The sequence below is a fragment of the Hyaena hyaena genome, unplaced genomic scaffold (assembly GCF_003009895.1).
Source record: "Hyaena hyaena isolate Hyena2069 unplaced genomic scaffold, ASM300989v1 scaffold_0, whole genome shotgun sequence".
NCBI classification, from domain to species: domain Eukaryota; kingdom Metazoa; phylum Chordata; class Mammalia; order Carnivora; family Hyaenidae; genus Hyaena; species Hyaena hyaena.
The window spans coordinates 6396853-6417706 of record NW_024080632.1 but is presented as its reverse complement, the minus strand read 5'-3'; the positions used below and the strand labels follow the sequence as shown (position 1 = coordinate 6417706).

The following is a 20854-nucleotide window of genomic DNA, read 5'->3' as shown; positions in this document are numbered from 1 at the left end:
TCCTAGAAATAAATAAAACATTAAAAAAAAAAAAAAATTTTTTTAAAAAAAAAAAGACTGGTCGATGAGTCTAGAGCTGTGTGCCAAGAAGTGGAGGCAAACGGGGTTAGATGCGAAGAGTCAGGAAAATGACAGCGGGCCTCGAAAACCAGGCAGAAGAATCCTCAACAGCTGAGCGACAAGACTTGACTTGGAGTCAAGTCTACCTGGAAGTTCAAACCACAGCCAACCATTTACCCCCTAGGGACAAATTCCTCACTTCCTTTTGGGTTTTAGTTTCTTTGTCAAAATGAAAATGCTGTGTCTCACGTGGGAAATAGGGAGCCACTGATGGTATCTGAGCAGAAGAGGGACAGGAGAGATGCTGAGTGCAGATTCACATGAAGGGTGAGAGGAGGGTCAGAGGCAGAGGGGAAGAGAACACTCATGTCTTCTGGGGTGATGAGAGCCTGCACCCTCTGATGTCACACGGAACTCCTGTCTCCATGAATGCCCACCTGGGCGGCCCTGAGCAGGGGCCTTGCCCTATCAGTGCGCCCACGGGTTACTCTACTTGCCCCACAAGACTTGGGGATGCAAAAAGATGGGCCTCCCTAAGTGCCAAGTAGACAACAGAAGCTAGTTTCCTTCCGTCCTCGAAAAGCAGAAAGACTTTAGGAAAGAAAAATCAACAGCACTTGGTGAATGGCAAGGTGTGGCGGAAACGGGACAGAGGAGTTGAGAGGCCCTGAGCATTCCAGCCCAGGCGCGGAAGGATAAACAGCATGAGTGCCAGAGACGGTGAAGTAAAGGGGGCGGGGGGCGGTATTTGGTTTAAAGGGGAAAATAACATGCTCCTGTTCTGAATGCTCAGATTTGAAGAGACAGGACTGCCAAGAAATATGGAAGACATAATTTAAAAGGCAAAACTAGCGCTCAGAAGCAAGATACACTTAGGGGTAACCAGCCTAGGATAAGAATGGATGTACTCCCCAACGAAGAGCGAACTTCACGCACGATGAGCGGAGGGCCAGACCGCGTCTTGGAGAACCACCGCAGTTAGCCGGTCAGAAGAAGAAAAGGCAGCGAACAGCAAGACGCACAAGAAGAGGGAAAAGGAGTAAACCAGGCGCGTGAGCTGCAGGTCAGAGAAACCAAGGAAAGAACACTGTGGGGAACGAGGAGCCGGGCACCGGCCTCAAAAGCAGCACATGGAAGAAAGAGGCTAAAGCAAAGACTATTCGTGTCACAGTAAGAAAGCCACTGGGCTCTTCCGCCAGTGTTGGCTCAGTAATGTTGGAAGAAGTCACGGTCCGAGGTTAAGGAAAGCGGGAGCTGGGAAAAATGGTGGCCACAGCACAGACCCACCTGGTGAAGAAGACGGAGGACAAGGGCAGACGCAGACAGAAGCAAGGGTGGCCAAGGGCAAAAGGGAAAGGTGAGACAGAGATGCGAAAGTACCCGAAAGCACCTTCGGCTCTTATTCTCTGTAAAGACGTTGCACAGCTCCCGCAAACTCAAACAACTCTAAGAGGGAAAACCTGACGCTGGAGGGGCAAAATACAGAACAGAGAGAGACGCTGGGAGAGAAAGAGTCCAAAGAAAACAGAGGAATCTCTCCGGGACGGAAGCTTTAGCTTGCGGGATAAAACGGCTGACCGCGGCCAAGCTCTGCCCCAGGAAGGCAGCAGCTCTTCTGTTACAGCAGCTGGGAGTCTAGGCCCGCACGGAAAATCCCGTCCACGGCGCCGGCCTGGGGCCTGGGAAGCACAAGGCAGGAGCCCTGCTTGGGGGCTGCCATTCTGCGGGGTTTGGCCACCGAGGGGGAGCGTTCTGCTAGAGATCACCAGCGAGAACTATTACGCTAGACACAGCTTTGGGGTGCAGTTAGAGTCTTGTTTCCATGAGACCTAACTGTCTCGAAGTAGAATTTATAGCTCCCCTGAGCAGGATGTAATGACTATAAAGAAATCAAAGCGGACTGTGGGTTTGAAGGCGGGACACAGGAGACGCAGCGGCTGGCGGGGTCCGGGACCTCCGTGTAGCTGTCAGGGAAAGGACTACAAATGCCCGTGCGAACGGGGAGCAGCTTCAGACCACGACAGAGGGAGGCTCGCGTAACAGGAGGAGGACGGGCTTTGAAAACAATCAAATTACTAAGGAAAACTAGCTTTAAGGAGCTGGGAGAAAATAACCCCAGTTAATGTGATGTTGTGTGGGGTCTGTACGGGTGTGTGTTGTGGGGTTCCTTTGTGTCGGTTTTTTTTTTTTTTAAGTCAGAAACAGGAGGTTCAAAGCCAAAATTTTTCTGAAATTCATCACTGCCCCCCTGAATTAGACCCTCTTGGGCAAGTGCGTAAAAGGGTTTCAAAGACTGCAATGTGCATTCACAATCCTCAAGCGGGGCCCCCACGTGAAAACTGCACGGGAATAAAGAGGAACATCTCAAAGCAAAGTCAGGAACATTCCTCCATACTTTTTAAGCATCAGAAAGCTGTTCCCTATTGAATATATGCAAAACATCTAAATCCAATGCCACTTTCTCTCCCTCTCCATCTCTCCCCCCCCCCTCCTTTTCTCTTTCTCCCTCTCTCCCATACTCCATCTCTCGCTCTCTGTCTCCATCTCCCTCTCTCCCTGTCTCTCCTGAAAACAACCTATATTCAACACTCAGGCCAAATACATCCTTTCTGTCACCTGTGTGACAGGCTTTCCTGGAGTCTCAACTGGGGCTGTAGGAACCCGTCTTGCTGGGGTCCACGGAATGCTCTGGGCTCTTTTCTTAGATAACACGCACACAGCAGACCTAAAATAGCAGGATCGAAGTGTATCTCTTTATTTGTTCACCGTTAGTTTTGTCTGAGCAAAACCTCTCCTTTTTCGGACAGACCTAGTAACGCCATCTGCTTCTGCGAATTCACGGTACAAGAGACAAACATGGAAGGAGCAGCCTCCCAGAGTGCCCAGGACCCCCAACGAGAGCAGGTCGTATAAAGGAAAGGGCTGCTGTCAGGTGCGCCTGTAACAATAACCCATCCAGGCCTGGGCATGGGGATCAAGGAAGGTTTCCCGGAGAAAACGATCCTGACGCTGGGAACTGAGGAGTGTTAGTAAGGGGAAATCAGAAAAGAACATTCTAGTACAATCCCACTCACAACAACATATGAATGATGGCATTCCCATCAGATGTCTCCCAGTTCAAATTTTAACATGTCCAAAAGGAGCTGATCACCTGCCCTCAAACCCATTCCTCCCAGCCTCCCCGTCTAGGTAAATCATGACTCCATCCAACCAACTGCTTGAGCCAAAACCCTTCATCGTATCCTTGCCTCAGCCCCGTCTTACCACACAAGAGTCTGTTGACTCTACTTTCAAAATATCTTGAGAACCCAACCACCTCCATTGCTGCTGCCCTGACCCAAGCCACTGCCATTTATCTGCCCCGGTTACTGTGATGTGCCTCTCTTCTGGCCTCCTTGCCGCTACCTCCCCTTACAGAGAGCCTCCCATGTGGAGGCCAGCATGGTCACATCCCTCCTGTGCTCAGAACCCTCCTCAGACTCTTTCACCAAGTAAAAGCCAGCGCGTTCCACGGACCCACGGATGCACGAGCGCTGTGTCATCTCACGTCTGTGTCACTCTACCCACGTCCCCTCTGGCTGCTCCTCTCTCACAGGACTGTCTGCTGACGGCGCAACGGGGAAGCACATTCCACGTTCCTGCTTTCAGGGCTTTTGCGCTGTTGTCCTCTCTGCCCAGAATGTTCTTCCGGAGGTTATCTGACTGGCTTGCTCCCTTATTTCCTTCAACTCTCTGCTCAAATACCGCTGCATCTGAGAGACCTGGAGTAAAATGGCAATGACCCCATCAGCACACCCTTCCTTTCTGGACCCCCTTCATTTTCTCTACGGCACGTATCACCCTCTCCCGCTCGTTTCTTTGTTTTCCTGTCTGTCTCCCCCAGTTGACCACAAAGCTCCGTAAGGATAAATAACGACTTTACTTGTTTCCTGGTGCATCCCCCGACCCTAGAACAGCACCCAGCCTAGAGTCTTGTGCTTAATACCTACTTGGTGACTGGAAAAAATGAATAAATCATGCCGCCACCAGCGTCTACTGTTGGGGGAAATATTTTCAGGACGTCTGTCCAACTCCCTACAACACTCGTCCTAACAACTATCGTCCCCTGCAGACACAGCCGTTCCGAGTGATCACGCCCTTGGTATCGCTCCTCTGACCAGAGATGGATGGCACCCGAGCCAATGTGAATCCTGGACTTCGGTGCGAAGCTGCTGGCTGCAGTTTCTGCCAGGGGCCAGAAGGAAGGTAAGTCAAGAAGCAGAGGAATCTGCTGAGGGAGGGGAGGCAGGTGTGCGGAGAGCGGGGAGACTGGATACAGAGAGGCAGCAGGACGGAGGAGGAAGGTGAAAGGAAAAAGTGGAGGCCGACGGACTGTCACCAGCAAGGTTTCTCCATCCACCACTGGGGTCATGCAGTCAGATGCAGCGCCTGGGTGCATCCGTGTCCCCTGGCAGCCTGGGCCTGGAGGGCTCCAAAGAGAAGAGCAGGCTGAGAGAGCGCAAATACCCAATAAATGCGGTCTTGCAGTACGTACCTCGTCAAGTTGCACAGGGCTGAGCTCAGGTTTCACGTAATGCACGGAACAGGCACGAAATCATAAGATCATAACCTGCCTTTTCATTAATGTAGTGAGGGTCTCATTTCAGAACCTTACTTCATCCCAGCAAAGCTAGAGCTATCATCCACCCCTTCATATTCTTAAGCAGAGAGATGCGGGAGGCACAAGATGCTTACGCAGATCAAAACTGGGGAATCTCTAGGAAACAGTCAGACTCGGCATCACAATGTCTTCATCCTACACCACATCCTAGAGGAAGATCCACAGCCTGAATTCATTTTAGAGGCTGAGGAAAGGAGAGCCAAAGAGCTTCACAAGAGACTCTGTATTTAAGATGTGTCAGGGGTGCCTGGGTGCCTCAGTCAGTTGAGCGTCCAGCTTCGGCTCAGGTCATGATCTCATGGTTTGGGAGTTCAAGCCCCACATTGGGCTCTGTGCTGACAGCTCAGAGCCTGGGACCTGCTTTGGATTCTGTGTCTCCTTCTTTCTCTGCCCCTCCCCTGCTCAAACTCTCTCTCTCTCTCAAAAATAAATAAACGCTAAAAACGTTTTTAAAAATATAAATAAATAAGATGTGTCAAATGCAGAAGTAATTTGTAAGTGTCGTCTGGGGGAGCATGCCTGAAGGGACCCACAGAGCTTCACAGACAACAGTGACACAAGACACAGCTATCTTTCAGAGCTCTGGTGCACTTCAGAGACCATCAGAGGATCTGGTAAGCAAGGACTGATCCCAAATTTATCGCCTCCCAGGAAACAACTAACGTACGAGTGCTAAAAGAATAATGCCTTGCTGCTGCGCTCAAACTTCAGTTTCAGAGGATTGAGATTATAATGAGTCTCTGCCTCCACATATCTAATTTTTTTCCATACTGGTTTGGTTTTGTTCTTAGCTGTATTCCCTGGGCCGCAACCTTAAAGGGCGATTCTTGGGGGGTGCCTGGGTAGCTCAGTTGCTTAAGCATCTGACTCTTGGTTTCCACTCAGGTCAGGATCTCATGGGTCATGAAATCGAGTTCTGCACCAGGCTCTATGCTGAGAGTTTGGGGCCTGCTTGGGATTCTCTCACTCCCTCTCTCTGCCTCTCCCCTGCTCATGCTTTCATTCTCTCTCTCGCTCTCAAAATAAATAAATGAACTTCAAAAAAAAATAAAGGGTATTTTAAAAAATTAACTGGATTTGAGAAACAGATACCCAGAGATCCAGAAAGCAGGCCATCAGCTGTTTAGACCTAGCTTCAGTTAGGAGATGAAATATTAATCCTGTACTCTGATTTAGTGAATGACAATTTATCACCTCAGCCTGACCTCTATGGAGAACAGACATGATCTTCTTTTTTCCATTTCTCCCAAAAGCCAGTTCAATCCGCCACCCCCACTTTGCTGTTAATAATGTATAAAAGCTGACCTGAATTTGAGATGTCCCAGTGAAACCATCAGGTCAGCATTTAGAAGCAACCTTCTTTTTCCAAGGCCAGAAAAGTCAGGCTAGGAACTATTTTTAACTTCACATCTTAACCCCACCAACAGGACCATGAGAAACACCCCTGCTGCCACAAGCTCTCTGGGAAGGTCTGTTTCCCTAAGCACTGCCTAAATGAAGTTGGTGTTCAATAATCCACCGTTGCAGCAGACACCCACCTCACTGCTGTCACTTGTTTTCAAGTTCATAGTCACTGTAAAGGAAAAGTGGTATGTACGAATGATTGCCTCAGCTACCATTTTATTTATTTATTTTTTTAATTTTTTTTTTATGTTCTATTTATTTCTAGGAGAGAGAGAGAGAGAGACAGCGTGAGCAGGGGAGGGTCAGAGAGAGAGGGAGTCACAGACCGAAACAGGCTTCAGGCTCCGAGCCGGCAGTCAGCACAGAGCCCGACGCAGGGCTCGAACCCACGAACCGCGAGATCATGACCTAAGCGAAAGTCGGACGCTTAACCGACTAAGCCGCTCAGGCACCCCTCAGCTACCATTTTAAAAGAATGTATAATGGGGCGCCTGGGTGGCTCAGTCAGTTGAGTGTCTGACTCTTGATTTTGGCTCATGTCATGATCCCAGGGTTGTGGGATCGAGCCCCACATCAGGCTCTGTGCTGAGCACGGAGTCTGCTTGAGATTCTCTCTCTCCCCATTTATTATAAATAAATAATAAATAAATAAATAAATAAATAAATAAAATATAGTGTGAGATGAACTTGGATCTAGATTAAAAAACAGCTCACTTTCAGGACGCTTGGGTGGCTCTGTTGGTTGAGCGTCCAACTGTTGGTTTTGGCTCAGGTCATGATCTCACGATATATGGGTTAGAGCCCCACGCTGGGCTCAGTGCTGAGCCTGGAGTCTGCTTAACATTCTCTCTCTCCTCCCTCTCTTTTTCTCTCTCTCTCGCTCTCTCCCCCTCTTGCACATGCACTCTTTCTCTCTCTAATTAAAAACTGTTTAAAAACCCTTAAACCTTCTTAAAGGGTCTAAGATTTAAAGAAAAAAAAATTCCATAGAACTACCCTACAATCTGCAATTGCACCATGAGGTATTTACCCAAAGGACACAAAAATACAAAATACAAATTCAAAGGGGTACGTGTATCCTAATGTTTATAGCAGTGCTATCAACAAGAGCCAAACTATGGAGAGAGCCCAAATGTCCATCGACTGATGGATAAAGAAGATGTGGTATATGTGTGTGTATATGTAGGTATAAACACACACACACACACACACACACACACACACACAGGAATATTACTCAGCCATCAAAAAGAAAAAGAATGAAATCTTGCCATCTGCAACAACATGGATGGAACTAGAGTGTATTAAGCTAAGTGAAATAAGGGGCGCCTGGGTGGCTTAGTCGGTTAAGCGTCTGACTTTCCGACTTTCGCTTAGGTCATGATCTCGCGGTTTGTGGGTTCGAGCCCCGCGTCGGGCTCTGTGCTGACTGCCAGCTCGGAGCCTGGAGCCTGTTTCAGTCTGTGACTCCCTCTCTCTCTGACCCTCCCCTGTTCACGCTGTCTCTCTCTCCTAGAAATAAAAAAAAAAAAAAAAAAAAAAGCTAAGTGAAATAAGACCATCAGAGAAAGATAGGTATCATGATTTCACTCATATGTGGAATTTAAGTAACAAAACCGATGAATATATGGGGGGAGCGGAGAGGGAAAACAAACCACAAGAGACTTAATGATAAGAACAAACTGAGGGTTGATGGAGGGAGGTGGGCAGGAGATGGGCTAGATGGGTGATGGGTACTAAGAAGGGCACTTGTGATGAGTAGTGGGTGTGTTGTATTTAAGTGATAAATCACTAAATTCTACAGCTGAAACCAATATTGCACTGTACAATAATTAAAATGTAAATTTTTAAAAGCCCAGATACTAAAGCATTTATGAATAAAATAACACGGTATCAGGGATCATTGGCAAAGTTGATAATGACACATGGGGGTTCTTTATACACATCTATTTTATATAGTACATTCAAAAATTTTTTAAGTTTTATTTATTTAAATAATCTCTACACCCAGTGTGGGGTTCAAACTCACAACCCAGAGATCAAGAGTCACATGTTCTTCTGACTGAGACAGCTGGGCGCCCCTCAACCTTTTTTCTTAATCAAGTAGGAAAAAGCACTTCTCAATTCAAACAAACTACATGTGTGTGCACATGTGTATGCATCGCAGTCAGGAAAATCTGAGCAGTCAATGATATCCATAATGTTAAGGAATTATTGTTAATAATTTCGAGTTGAGAATGATATCCTGGTTATGATCTTTTGAAATGAAATAGTTATAGATGAAAAAACACTCGGAATTTGCTTGAAGATAAGCCAAGGCAGGGGGAGTCAGGGGGGAGGAGTTAAAAAAGACTGGCCATGGGGCACCTGGGTGGCTCAGTCAGTTAGGTGTCTGACTCTTGATCTCAGCTCAGGTCTTAGTCTCAGGGTCATGAATTCAAGCCCCATGTTGGGCTCCACACTGGGCATGCAGCCAACTTAAAAAAAAAAAAAAGTCTGGGGGAGCCTGCGTGGTCCAGTCGGTTAAGGGTCCAACTTTAGGTCATGATCTCACGATTCGTGGGTTCAAGCCCCATGGGCTCAGAGCCTAGAGCCTGTTTCAGATTCTGTGTCTCCTTCTCTTTCTGACCCTGCCCTGCTCACGCTGTCTCTCTCTCTCAGAAATAAATAAAACATTAAAAAAAAATTTTTTTTAAAGTCTGGCCACATATCAATAACTGTTAATGCTGGATGGTAGACATATCGCAGTGATTATACTCTTCTCTCTGCTTTTGGATAGATTTGAAATTTTGCATAATAAAAAGTTTTGAAAAATAGATTTTCCATTCCAATTCTGTACTCATCCATCCTATCTCATGAGGCTTTATAAAGACTACATGAAATGAATGAAAACAAGTGAATGTAATTAAATGAATAGAAATGCTGCCCCTTTTTTTTTTTGCCACTGGTGGGACACAGTGAAGAAAGCAGTGGGCTTGAGATTTAAAAATCCTGACTGATTGGGATGCCTGGGTGGCTCAGTTGGTTAAGTGTCCGACTTGCACTCAAGTCATGATCTCACAGTTTGTGAGTTCAAGCCCTACATCAGGCTCTGTGCTGACATCTTGGAGCCTAAAGCCCACTTTGGATTCTCTGTTTCCCAATCTTTCTCTCTCTCTCTGCCCTGTCCCCACTTGTGTTCCCTCTCTCAAAAAAAATAAACATTTAAAAAAATTCTGGGAGCATCTGGATGGCTCAGTCGGTTAAGCATCTGACTTCAGCTCAGATCATAATCTCACAGTTCGTGAGTACAAGCCCCGTGTGAGGCTCTACGTGGACAGCTCAGAGCCTGGAGCCTGTTTCAAATTCTGTCTCCCTCTGTCTCTGCCCCTTTCCTGCTGCTCTCTGTCCCTCATTCCCTCAAAGATAAACATTAAAAACATTTTTAAAATCTGACTCATTATGTTCTTTCTTCGTGATACCCTTCAGCGCTGACTTTCCTCCCTCAAGTTTCTTTTATTTTTTACTATTTTTATTTATTTTTGAGAGAGCACAAGTGGGGGAGGGGCAGAGAGAAAGGGGAACAGAAGATTAGAAACAGGCTCTGCGCCAACAGCAGCCAGCCCGATGTGGGGCTCGAACTCACAAACGACAAGATCGTGACCTGAGCCGAAGTCAGAGGCTCAACCGACTGAACCACCCAGGTGCCCCTCAACTAGAAGCTCCTTAAAGGCAGAAACGCTGTCCATCTTGTTCGCCATAGTGTCCTGGGCAATTAGCCCAATGCCTGCTATGAAAAAATAAAGCTGAGTTCAAGTTCGTGTTCAGCAATTTGAAGCGAGGACTGTGACTGTTCTCTGCACCCAACCTCACTGCTGTGGTGTACTGGTGTATCGGTATTTGTGGTATAGCGCTGGACAGTTTACTTAACCTCCCCAGGCCTCAGCCTCCTCCTCTGTAAAATGGAAATAAAGTCTATCTCAACAAGCTGATATGACGTGTGGTTTAAAGGACTTCTTGTGGCCACTTATTCATTTGTTCCACATTTATCAATTCTCAAGTCCGACAAAAATGTATGGAGTGGCCCATCATGCCCATAAACAGAATAGTAATAAGGTGACATGAACATTAGCTAAATGTAAGTACTGATTCAACAAATATTTATGGAGTTTCTACTGTGTACTAAGCACCGCCACATGCTAGGGATAACTATGAAGGTAAGTACGGTATGATCCTTGCTTTTGAGGAAGTTTTCAGTCAAACGGAAGAGAAGAGAGAGGATGTGATCACAACGTGAATTGGTAAGTGACATACCAGAGTAAGACAGGAACATAGCACATTCCCTCTGGGGACACTCTCCTACCCAAGTTCGTTTCAGGAAAGAAATCAGTTCACTTAACTTCCCAAAGTTATAAATGTCAACTCCCAAATTAAAACCACCATGAGGGATTTCACTTTCACTTATTCCCCTGCAATAAGGCTACAGATTCTCTCTAAAGAAGCCGGCCAATGCTGGCAATCTTCCAAAGGAATTAGATCCTTTTGCTTTTCTGGCTTTTTGCCAGCAGTCCAAACCAAAAGAGCCAAATGGAGCTATTGGCTCATCCATTTAATATTAACTGCCAACTCCCTTCTTCCAGAACACAATGCCCTTCTATTTCAGAGGAGCCCCCTCAGCAACTTGTTCCGTGTCAATCAATGGCTGAATTAAGAAAGAACACAGATTTGAGTCTTTCAGATCCAATTCCAAAGACAGGGCCAACTTCTCTCTCATTAAAAATAGAATTTAATAACTCAAGTAAAAAAAAAATTTTTTTTAATAACTTACCTCAAATTCTTCCCAAAAGCCTTGTTTGACTTTATCTGTGGTCTCAGCTAATTTGCTTAGTTCTCGAACCCGGCTTTCTATTTCAGCAGCATTGATGCGTGTTGTGTTGAGGGGCTAATCGAATTCAGCAGTTGGTGTGAAATGAATAAAGTATTATAAAAAAAAAAAGTGTTAATGCAAAAAAAAAAAAGAAAGAAAGAGTTCCATGTTGATATTTGTAAGGCAAGGTCAGGAAATTTGTCAAAAGGACATGGTAATTCATAATAAAAGTTTTCAAATACAGTTTCGCTTTCTTTTCTGTTTTGTCAGGAAATAGATCTTTCTTCAAGCTCCACACACACACTTCGCTCTGCTGATATGAATGCAAACCTATTTTTCTTCATCAACGGATGCCAACATGATTTGGGGAGATGATATCATTTGCCACTAGGTAGTAAGGGTGAACTCTGAAGTAGCACTGACTCCAAAGTGAGGAAGTGTAATCACCCAAAGGTAACCAAAGGAAGGCCTAGAATGAACACTTGGTAAAAGCTGCTTTAAAAACTCTATAAGGCCTTTTAGAGATACACATGGAGATGATCATGGCAATGATGTAATAAATTTGTTTCCAAACACCACAAGGGGAGAGCAGTTGAGTGCAGTAATAATGAAACAAGATTTGGTAAGTTGATCACAATTGAAGCTGGGTGATGGGTGTGTGGGGGCTCATGATACTATTCTACTTCTGTCTATTTAGAAGATTCTATGTCAGGATTTTTTAAAAACTCTGTAGGGAGATGCAGCTTCAGCTTTCTAACGTCCTCACCTGCTTGAGTTGTAGTACTGTGCCCAATGTTTCCACCATGGGATTCTTCTTGTAATGCTCCACGAGATCTGTCAAAGAGTCAAAGCGTTCTCCTCCACCAACATCGTATTTCAGTTCCTTTCAAGGCAAAAAAAAAAAAAAAAATCCTATTACTTTTACCTTAAATTACTATTTTTTCCCAGCGGAAGTACAGAGACTAACTCTCCCCCAAAGATCAAATGGCTGCGGTGGTACAAAGGAGAGAAAGGATGGTGGAAATGGAAAGGCAGGCCCGACGTGAAAGAGCTCACCACTGAGGTGTGAGGTCTAAGTACGTATCCCTCAGCTACCGGGGCACAAAACAGTTTCCCCTTCATAAGTTAACTAAGTAGTTTAAAGAAATGAAACACAGCATTATTTGCTATTTACTTACACTCTAGGCTCAGCAGCCATACGGCAGGCTGCTTGCTCAAGAGAAGGTAAATAACAATTTCTCTCTGAAATGCAACGATCTCCAAGGCTGGGTAGGCAGCACTGAAGCCCAACACACATGTCTCTATTTTCCTCTTCTAATGAAAATTTAGAAGGGAAATTATAAAGAGACCAGGAAATTTTCTCTGACCAAAAGATCGGAATAGGCGACTTCAGGGAAACAACAGGAAAACATTAAAATCAGAAAATACAAAACGCTAGAAATTACTGTGAAGATGTTTGGGCGCCATCTTTTATTTAAAAATAAAATTGCAGCGTTGGGAGCGGGGGAGAAGCATTTTCAGAATAACAAAGAACGGACCTCTGGAAATCCATTCTTCCATAAAAGCAACAAAAGTACTGGTAAAAACTGTCATCAATTTTTTTCAGAACTCTGAAAATTCACCAAGAACCTGCACCGGTCCAAGGAACGTTTATTCAAGAAAAAGGATTGAATCTTGGTAAGGAGCAAACTGTGGCAGTTTAACTTGCCCTGTATCCCCGTGCATCTCTCTCTAGCTCTTCTGTAGCCTTGAAAACAACAGCCTTATAATCACAGTAGCTGTGAGAGCCAGCAACACAGCATACCTAGAGGGGACAGAATGAATTTGAACTCTCTCCAGAAACCCACCCCAGACAATAATCCCTACGGGCAAACCTTGTTTCATTGCACTTCACTTCAGTGTGCTTTGCAGACACTTTTTTTTTTTTTTTTTTTTTTTAACAAATTAAAGGTTTGTGGCAACCCTGCATGGAGCAAATCTACTGGCACCATTTTTCCAACACTATTTGCTCACCTTGTGTCTCTGTGTCCCATCTTGGTAATTCTTCCAGTATTTCAACTTTTTCATTATTACTATACGTGTTATGGTGATCTGTGATCAGTGATTATGACCTGCTCAAAGCTCAGACGATGCTTAGCATTTTTAGCAAATAAAGTATTTTTTAATTAAGGTACACTGTCAAAAAAATGTATGTTTTCTGTTGGTTTCTAGACATATTGCTACTGCACACTTAATAAACTACAGTACAGTACGAACATAACTTTCATATGCACTGAGAAACCCAAAAAATGCATTTGACTTGCTTTGTTGCAAATATTCACTTTACTGCAGTGGTCTGGAACTGAACCCATAACATCTTGGAGATATACCTGTATTGGGCCTGGTTAGCAGCTCTCTGAAAAGCCCTGCTTTCAGAGCGTATGTTTATTTGGCCTGACCTAGAGTTCACTCAGCCCTGTCTTCAGGGGATCTGCCAAAAACAATCAGCAGCAACTGTTTAGTACCCCAGCAGCCTGAGGTAACAATACCCGTTAAAACAGATAAGAGACTGACCAAAACGGAAAAAGGAAAATTCTACGTGTTATCCACACAGGGCTTGGAAAACCAGTAACATAGAGAGGCAAATCAAGAAACAAACTCTTAACTATAGAGAACAAACTGATGGTTGCCTGAAGGGAGGTGGGTGGGGAGACAGGTGAAACAGGTGATGGGGATTAAGGAGTGCACCTGTTGTGATGAGCAATGGGTGTTACATGAAGTGTTGAATCACTATACCATATAGCTGAAACTAATATTATGTTGTATGTAAACTCACTCAAGTTTAAATCAAAAGTTAAAAAAGAAAAAACACCCCTAACATACTCTTGAGAATCCAAAAGGCTATGTGACTGAGCAGGGCTATGTGAAGTCCAGGGAAGAAGTCTGTGTGTGAAGTCCAAGAAAACCCTCTAGTTGACCTTGAGGCTGTGCACAAACAGAAGGTGAAGGCTAAGGCAGAGCTGTAATCTGCTGGAGCACTGAACGTGTGCCCCAACACACCCCGACACACACACAGAGCCCCCTGCCAAAGTCTAGGAGACTTAATGATTCAAGGCATTTAAGGAGATGTCTGTCTAATCATTAGCTGACCACTCAGCTAACCAAGCAACGACTTCAGTGACTAAGCGTAGCAAAGAATATAGGAAAATCACGAGACACAGAAAGAGTAACAACTACAGTAGCAATAAAAAAAAACAGCGACAGCAAACCCTGGAAAAGACGGCATCTGATTTCCAGAGTCAGCACGTTGTATTACTTAAAATGTCGAGTTGCCAACAAAAAATTATGAAACATGCAAAGAAACGGGAAAGTATGGACCAAACGTGGGGGGTATGCACTTAATAACAGAAACTGTCCTTCAGAAAGCCCACATAAACACTTGAAATCAGCTAGTATACATATGCTCAAAGAACTAAAGGAAACGGTACTTTATAAATTAAAATGGGAGGATGTCGTCTCATCAGAGAATATCATAAAGCTCTGTACACAAATGTTTACAGCAGCATTATTCATAATAGCCAAAATGCCCATCCATTTTTAATGGATAGACAGAATCTACTCTAGCCACACAATGGAATGGTTGACAATAGAGTTTATGGACACACACTACAATATGGGTAAGCCCTGAAGACATTATGCAAAGTAACCCAGACACAAAAACCACGTTATATAATTCCATCTATACGAAACATCTAAAACAGGCGAATCCATAAAAATGAAAAGTAGATCAGAGGCTGCCAAGAGCCAGAGGGAGGGGAAATCACGGGGAGTGACTGGGAATGGACACAGGGTTTCTTTCTGGGGTGATGAACATGTTCTGGAATTAGTGTTGGTGGCTGTATCGTATGTGAACATACCAAAAACCACTAAACTGTCTGCTTTAAAAGGATGAATTATATGGTATGTGAGTTGTACCTCAATAATTAGCTGTTTTTTTAAAAATATTTATGTAATTTTTTAAAAGAGACTCTTCATTTTTTTTAAATGTTTTATTTATTTCTGAGAGAGAGAGAGAGACAGCGTGAGCAGGGGAGGGTCAGAGAGAGAGGGAGATACAGTATCTGAAACAGTCTCCAGGCCCTGAGCTGGCTGTCAGCACAGAGCCTGACGCAGGGCTCGAACCCACAAGCCGTGAGATCATGACCTGAGTCGAGGTCAGACGCTTAACCGACTGAGCCACTCAGGCGCCCCTAAAATATTTATGTAATTTTAAAACTGAAACAGTAAGTGAATAGCTTCTATTTAAGAAACAAAACAAAGTTTGACATAGTTGACCAAGAATCAACCTCAGTCCCGTCACCACATTAAAAACAAGAAATAGTAAGGTCAGTTCTCCGAGCCTTAATGCAGGAACTCTGCAACACAGAGGCAAATGCGTCACAGGCCAGACAGTGACAATCCTGAGGAGGAGTCGAGGCCGTCACATTAGAAACATGGAGAGGGAGGCCCACTCCAGCCACAGTCAAGCAGAAACAGGTTCAACAGCACAGGGCAGAGGTGATGCACTGAGGCAGGATTTAATCTGTCAGAGACAGACTGGAAATAAATAAAAAAGTCCTAAAATGATGAAACAATTGTAATAAATAACGTTCTAAAAGCACATGAGCCTGTAGCTAAATGAGCAAAGAAAATCTGCCATCGGAAGTGATGTCTGCCTCCTTCCAGCAGAAGAACCACCCAAAGACGACATTTTGCCAGACCCGTAGTTCAAGTGCGGCTTTACCTGACAGCGGATCATGACGTGGGTCACTTTAGACTTGCCATCGTTGCTCTCTCCTTTGTCATCACCAGTTCGGACAGAGAGAACAAAATCTCCGGGGTGGCTCTGGCTCTCTCGTACCAGAAAGCTACCATGTTTTCCTTTTTCCGTTAATAATTTCTCTGCTTCTTTCCCAGACAGGTGTCCGTGAAACCACCTAAATTTTTTTAAATGAAAATCAACTGAGTTCTGCCACGAGTTTAAAGCATTCTTTCACAAAACTACCACACATAACGAGCTCCTAAACAATTAAAAAACAGGCACATTCCTCTAAGAGATTGGTCAATCCTGCACAAGAAGGATTTGCAGCCCAAGCAGAAAGGAAAAATGGCAAAGATGTTAAGAATAACTATTGAACTTTTTAAATGAGCCCACAGTCATTTTGAAACAAATGTCCTCAATCTTTCCTATTTTCTTTTCAACCTCCCAGCTTTTAAAAATGCATTTAGCCATTTCTCCATGCCCTACCCTAAAAGGACCAACTATTTAAACACAACCATTTAAAGAAATTAAACTAGAAAGTCATGATAGAGACAGAAAATCATTTGAATGTCTGCCCTTGCTTTGGCACGTGAATATTACATTAAAAAGGATTTCCACTGGGGCACCTGGGTGGCTCAGTCGGTTAAGCGTCCGACTTCCAGGGCATGATCTCACGGTTCGTGGGTTAGGCCGGGCTCTGTGCTGACAGCTAGCTCAGAGCCTGGAGCCTGTTTCAGATTCTGTATCTTCCCCTCTCTCCCTTCTCATGCTGTCTCTCTCTCTCTCTCAGAAATAAATGAAACTTAAAAAAAATTTTTTTTAAATGTTAATGGGGCGCCTGGATGGCTTACTCAGAAGAGCGTGTGACTCTTGATCTCAGGGTTGTGAGTTCAAGCCCCATGTCAGGTGTAGAAACTATTTAAACAAACAAAAAAAAAAAACAAGCAGGGGCGCCTGGGTGGCTTAGTCGGTTAAGCGTCTGACTTTCGCTTAGGTCATGATCTCGCGGTTCGTGGGTTCGAGCCCCGCATCGGGCTCTGTGCTGACTGCCAGCTCAGAGCCTGGAGCCTGTTGTAGTCTGTGACTCCCTCTCTCTCTGACCCTCCCCTGCTCACGCTGTCTCTCTCTCTCTCCTAGAAATAAATAAAACATTTAAAAAAAAATTTTTTTTAAACAAACAAGCAAACTTAAAAATCTGAACACAGTCATATTAATAAAGTGGCTTTTCCCCTCAGGATCTTGGTCAGAAAGCAAGCACTCTCATGGCAGATAGTGCTAATGGCTCATCACTAGGGGAATATACTTTGAGTTATTTTTCATCCACCCTCAACTGAACAGAGTAAAATGTAGAAATAAACTCAGTTGGTGGACAGCCTTTTGCATGAAGCTATGGTGGTGGCTGGAAAAACAAATTATCGGCATATAATAACACTGACAGAGAGGTGCAAGTTGAAGAAACTGACCTGAAGATACAAAATACAAACCAAATCAAGAGACCCTGGATTTGTACTGAGCCAGAGAGGAGACTGGGGATGTAGAAAACCAATAAAATCAATAAAAATAAGTCCAGCCCTGGCTTTCATCAACTTAGTTCCAATACAAGGTGGGGGCGGGAATGGGGGGGCGGGAGGGGAGAAGATCTCTGAAATAATAGAATTCCCTCTAAGCAAGATCATTCCCCACATTTGTGGACACAACATAAAAGAACTGATGAAAAAGCTGCTTTTCGGCTTCTAAGTGTAACTGACATCTGTTGGTGGCCCTGCTGAACGGCTGGGTGCCACTCCGAGAACTGTTGCTGTTTGGGCATCTCCAGAATCATTTGCTTTTCTCTCCTAACACTCAAAGATTATCGGCTCAAGTTCAATAATCTTAAAATTACTGCATGTACCAAGGATATACAGGAAGAACCTGAGACCCCTGCAGAGTTAAGCGTAAGGAACGCTGACGGACACTGTTACAAGAAAAGGGTGCTCTGAAAATCATCTGATGCTCTTACTCAGTAAAACTTTGGTTAAAAAGGTTACAGCGTGAGACACAGCAAGCCGAGGCCCCATAATGCATTCGGAGAACACCTACGGCATGGGAGAGACGCACGGACTCTGCGGTGGCTAAAAGTCACTGACCTTTCAGAGGTAGGATCTGCACAGTTCAGAGGATATTTGAGCTCAATAACATCTCCATTCTTCTCCTTTAACTGCCCGTGGTGTTCCATGTAATACTGGACCAGCTCAGCCAAAGTGGCAAACTTCTCCCCTCCATACAAGTCATAGTAGTCACCGGTGTTCTGAATCTTGATGTGGGTGACAGCTCCATTTCTTCTAAAATAGTCCATCAGGGGACAAACAGAAACTAAGAAAGAGCTATACTGGTAAAAATGGATCTCATCATTCAATAGCAGATTTCACCTAAACACGGAAACACACCCAAGAAATCAGTTTACACTCCTGTGACAAATGCAGTGAGGGAAATAACCACACAGTCAACCACGTCAACACAAACAGCTCTGTTTATTGCTTCCTTTCCCTTGTACAACTTCGATTTTGAAAGTCTGACCTATCGGGGGCGCCTGGCTGGCTCTGTCGGTCGGCGGAGTGTGCGGCTCTTGATCTCAGGGTTGGGAGGTTGGGTCCCCCGTTGGATGCAGAAATTACTTAAAAATAAAATCTTTGAAAGACTGGCCTGTCAAATTGCATATATTAAGTGACAGTAATTTTCCTCATCATTAATTAATCGAGACACATATATTAAGTGACAGTAATTTTCCTCATCATTAATCGAGACACATATACTTAAGTTCAATTGCATCTATCTTATAATCCAGTAAATCTATTCATAAGTACTTTGCTCCCCCCCAAATGAAACTGTATGACTTGTATAAGAATGTTCACTGTAGCCTTATTTGGAATACAAAAATATTGGAAACTCAAATATTTATCACCACAATGGATAAACAAATAGTTGTATACTCATACAACAGAACACAGCAATTAAAAACAAAACAACACTGATATAATAACATGGATGAATCTCAAAAATACTACATTAAGAGAAAGAAGCCAGAGGGCACCTGGCTGGCTCAGCTGGGAGAGCATGTAACTCTTGGGTTCAGGTTGTGAGTTTGAGTCCCATACTGGGTATAGAGATTACTTAAAAATAAAATCTTTGTGGCGCCTGGGTGGCTCAGTCAGCTAAGCGTCCAACTCTTGATATCGGCTCAGGTCATGATCTCATGCTTCATGGGTTTGAACCCCACTGTCAGTGCTGAGTCTGCCTGGGATTCTCTCATTCCCTCTTCTCTGGCCCTCCCCTGCTTGCATTCTCTTCCTCTCTCTCAAAATAAACAATTTTTAAAAATCTTTAAAAAAAAAAAAAGAAAGAAAGACTCTACCATATCACAGACCACTTATTAAACACAAAAAGAAAAAGGCATCTTTACAATGGGAAAATCTGGCAAACACCTGAATCAAGTGTTTAAATTGAACACCCCCAAGGGGTGCCTGGGCAGCTCAGTGAGCCACGCATCGTACTCTTGATTTCAGCACTGGTCATTATCTCATGGTTTGTGAGTTCAAGTCCTGCATCCTGATTGGGACTCTCTCTCTCTCTCTCCCTCTCTCTCTGCACCCACCCTCCTGCTCTCTTGCAGCTCTCAAAATAACAAAAAAAAATAACACTGAACAGCCTTGAAAAATGGACCGGGCAGGCCCCATGTGCTTCCCGCCGTGAGATAACAGGGAGGGCCTAACACCGCCTCTGTGGTGCACTTGCCAAAGATGTGTCATCTGAATTTAAAAATGAGGAAACGATCAGCAAATTGAGATTGAAGGACAAGCTACAAATGACCGGCCTGACCGGCCAAAAAGCCCGAAGGGAGAGAAAAAAAGAAAAGGTCAGGAGACAGAGACCAGAAACATAAAATCTGAATGCAATGAATGGTCCTTAAGTAGATCTTCCTGAATCTAGTGTGGGGTGGCGGGCGGGGCACAGGATGTGACAGACACTTTCAATTACTTCAAAAGCCATTACTGAAATAACAAGGGAGATCTGAATATGAATGACATATTAGATAATATTACTGAAGCAAGGTTAAAATGTATTACTTATAATAACGATTACTTTTAAGATACTGAGTTTCTTTTTTTTTAATGTTTATTTTTGAGAGAGAGAGCCTGTACACGCGGAGCAGCAGCAGAGAGAGAAGAGGGCAGAGGATCTGAGGGACTGAGAACACAGAGCCCGAGGGGGGGCTCTAGCTCACAAACCGTGAGATCATGACGTGAGCCACAGACATGTAACTGACTGAGCCACCCAGGCGCCCCCGACACATGATTCTGTAGTTATACAGGAGGGTGCTCCTGTGTATCAGACAGACACACTCGTTTTTCTGTTTGTCTTTCCCAAGTAGGCCTCTTGCCCAGCGTGGAGCCAACACCGGCCCAAATCCATGACCCTGATATCAAGACCTGAGGGTCTGACTCTTGATTTTGGCTCAGGTCATCATCTTGTGGTTCATGGGCTCAAGCCCTGCATCACACCCTGCATCCCTGCACTTTGAGCCTGGTAGGATTCTCTCTCTTTCTCTCTGGCCCTCCCCTGATCACACTCCCTCTCTCTTTCTCAAAATAAATAAACTTAATAATAAAATAAAATAAAGGTGAAAACAGAGGCGCCTGGCTAGCTCAGTCGGTGGAGTGAGCAACTCTTCATCTCAGGGCTGTAAGTTCGAGCCCCACATTGGGTACAGAGATTACTTAAAATTACAATCTTTTTAAAAATTTTAAAGTAAAATAAAAGAGGGGCGCCTGGGTGACTCAGTCATTTAAGCGTCTGACTTCGGCTCAGGTCATGATCTCGCAGTTCGTGGGTTCGAGCCCCGCATTGGGCTCTGTGCTGACAGCTCAGAGTCTGGAGCCTGCTCTGGACTCTGTCCCCATCTCTCTATGTCCCTCCCCTGCTCACACTCTGTCTCTCTCAAAAATAAATAAACATTAAAAAATAAAAGAAAAGGCACACATGCCAACATGCTGGCAGGTGACAAGAATGTGGGTACCCACTATATTCATCTTTCAACATTTCTAGAAGCCAGAAAATTTCCAAAATA

The 20854-nt window shown here is 44.4% G+C and overlaps 1 protein-coding gene across 2 annotated transcripts in view; it reads right to left on the bottom strand.

Annotated features, from left to right (window-relative positions):
• The window catches only part of PTPN11 (protein tyrosine phosphatase non-receptor type 11), a 77311-nt gene that overhangs the window by 36457 nt on the left and 20000 nt on the right, over positions 1-20854 (bottom strand). For both annotated transcript variants that reach the window (XM_039240123.1, XM_039240198.1), the window contains exons 3-6: positions 17877-18071; positions 15733-15925; positions 11737-11853; positions 10932-11045 (exon numbers count right to left, since the gene is read on the bottom strand). In XM_039240123.1, the coding sequence (XP_039096054.1) occupies positions 10932-11045; positions 11737-11853; positions 15733-15925; positions 17877-18071 (619 nt within the window). The remainder of the gene's footprint in view (positions 1-10931; positions 11046-11736; positions 11854-15732; positions 15926-17876; positions 18072-20854) is intronic.